Source organism: Arachis ipaensis, chromosome B07 (genome assembly GCF_000816755.2).
Source record: "Arachis ipaensis cultivar K30076 chromosome B07, Araip1.1, whole genome shotgun sequence".
NCBI lineage: Eukaryota > Viridiplantae > Streptophyta > Magnoliopsida > Fabales > Fabaceae > Arachis > Arachis ipaensis.
The window spans coordinates 118,886,957-118,888,513 of record NC_029791.2 but is presented as its reverse complement, the minus strand read 5'-3'; the positions used below and the strand labels follow the sequence as shown (position 1 = coordinate 118,888,513).

The following is a 1,557-nucleotide window of genomic DNA, read 5'->3' as shown; positions in this document are numbered from 1 at the left end:
AACTAAATTCATTAGTTCAAGAAAAAACAAACTCTTAGCTTTATTAATGTTATTATAAGAAAATAAGAGAAAAAGAATGCATCATGTGTACCTTAGGAGGGGCTTTGGTCTTGGATTTGAAGAGTGCCAGAGTTGTGAATGTAGGAGGTGAAAAAGAGAGAGAATTAGAAGGAATTGGGTTGAATGGGAGATGAGAGAATTTAGGCCTCAATCTTTGATTCTGAAGTTGAAGCAAAGTGTCTTTCTTCAAATCCATGGAGTAAGTAGTTGAGACACTAGACATGAGCAACATGGTTTGAGCCATCATTATTGTTATTATTATTGCTTGCTTCCTTCCACACAAACAAAGATAGATGATGAGAAACCTTAGTATGATGCTATCTACTATGTTCTTACTTGTTAGTAATAGTTTACCTAAATATCATAGTAGAAATATATGGGAATATAGCATCTAAAAACAAGGGTGTGGATATGGTGTAAGAATTGATGACAGGCAAATACAATGCCCACGTCTCCTCTATCAAATGTACCATATATTTTCATCGTGATAATGTTTTTTGATTTAAGCTATTATAATGCAAAATTATTGGTGTATTATCTAATTTATAAACTTAATTTTTTGGGACCTTTCATTTTCTACCTCAAACTTTGGTCGGTACACTCAGATCTTGGTTGCAAAATGTCATAAACTTTAGTTTAAGAAGAGTCCACAATTTAATTAAGAATAATATGATCGATAATTCATGATTTTTACACTATTTTATCTGATATTATTTCACAGTTGAGATTAAAATCTAAATTGGAAGGTAAGGGACAAAGGGACACATGTGTGGATTGTTTTGAAGTGTGGCTCAGTCTCATTCTTCCACAATTTAAACTCACTAGTCACTAGCTACTTCAAGTTAACCTAACTCCCAGTTGATAGGGAGAAGTGGACAAGGAAATCTGAAGTTGACAAATCATAACTTGACACGACCACAACCGTTTCAATGGATTATGGATATTCCCTACTACACAAAAATCTGTTATGTTATTTCTCTTTTTGGACACGATGCTTTTTTTTTTTTGGTTTACCCAAACGGTATCTCCCAACCCGACAGGTTGAAGACTAATCCGTCGCGAATCTGAGCTCCATTTAAGGGTCTGTCGCTGGCCAATGAGTTGCTGCATGCACAAGGCGGGATTCGAACTCCTGACACTTGTTTAAGCGGACGAGTGAGCTGACCACTCGACCAACCCAAGTTGGTTTTTTGGACACGATGCTTTACTATGTGTTTTTGTTCATTATGTGTTATATCATTTTAGTTGCCCAAATTTTACAACTTTTTTTTCCTCTTCCATTAAGGCCGGAGCCCAACACATTTTTATCATATAAAATGAAATTGGACATTTTTTTATGGTCTTAAGTCTTAACTATTTAAGTCTACTGAGACATGCGATGCAGTGGCAAAATTAAGCCGGCAAAATTAAGCCACACCAGGTTTGAATCTTAGCAGTGGTGGCTAGGTTAGTGTAAGTGTATAGTATGTTTGTATGACCAAAAAAAAAAAAAGTTAA

The 1,557-nt window shown here is 35.2% G+C and overlaps 1 protein-coding gene across 1 annotated transcript in view; it reads right to left on the bottom strand.

The window, feature by feature from the left end:
* Nucleotides 1-468, bottom strand: part of LOC107606055 (photosystem II 22 kDa protein, chloroplastic) — a gene marked incomplete in the record, with an annotated part of 2,877 nt that extends 2,409 nt beyond the window's left edge. Inside the window, 1 exon segment of the mRNA XM_016308022.2 lies at nt 92-468. Within this exon segment, the coding sequence (XP_016163508.1) occupies nt 92-307 (216 nt within the window).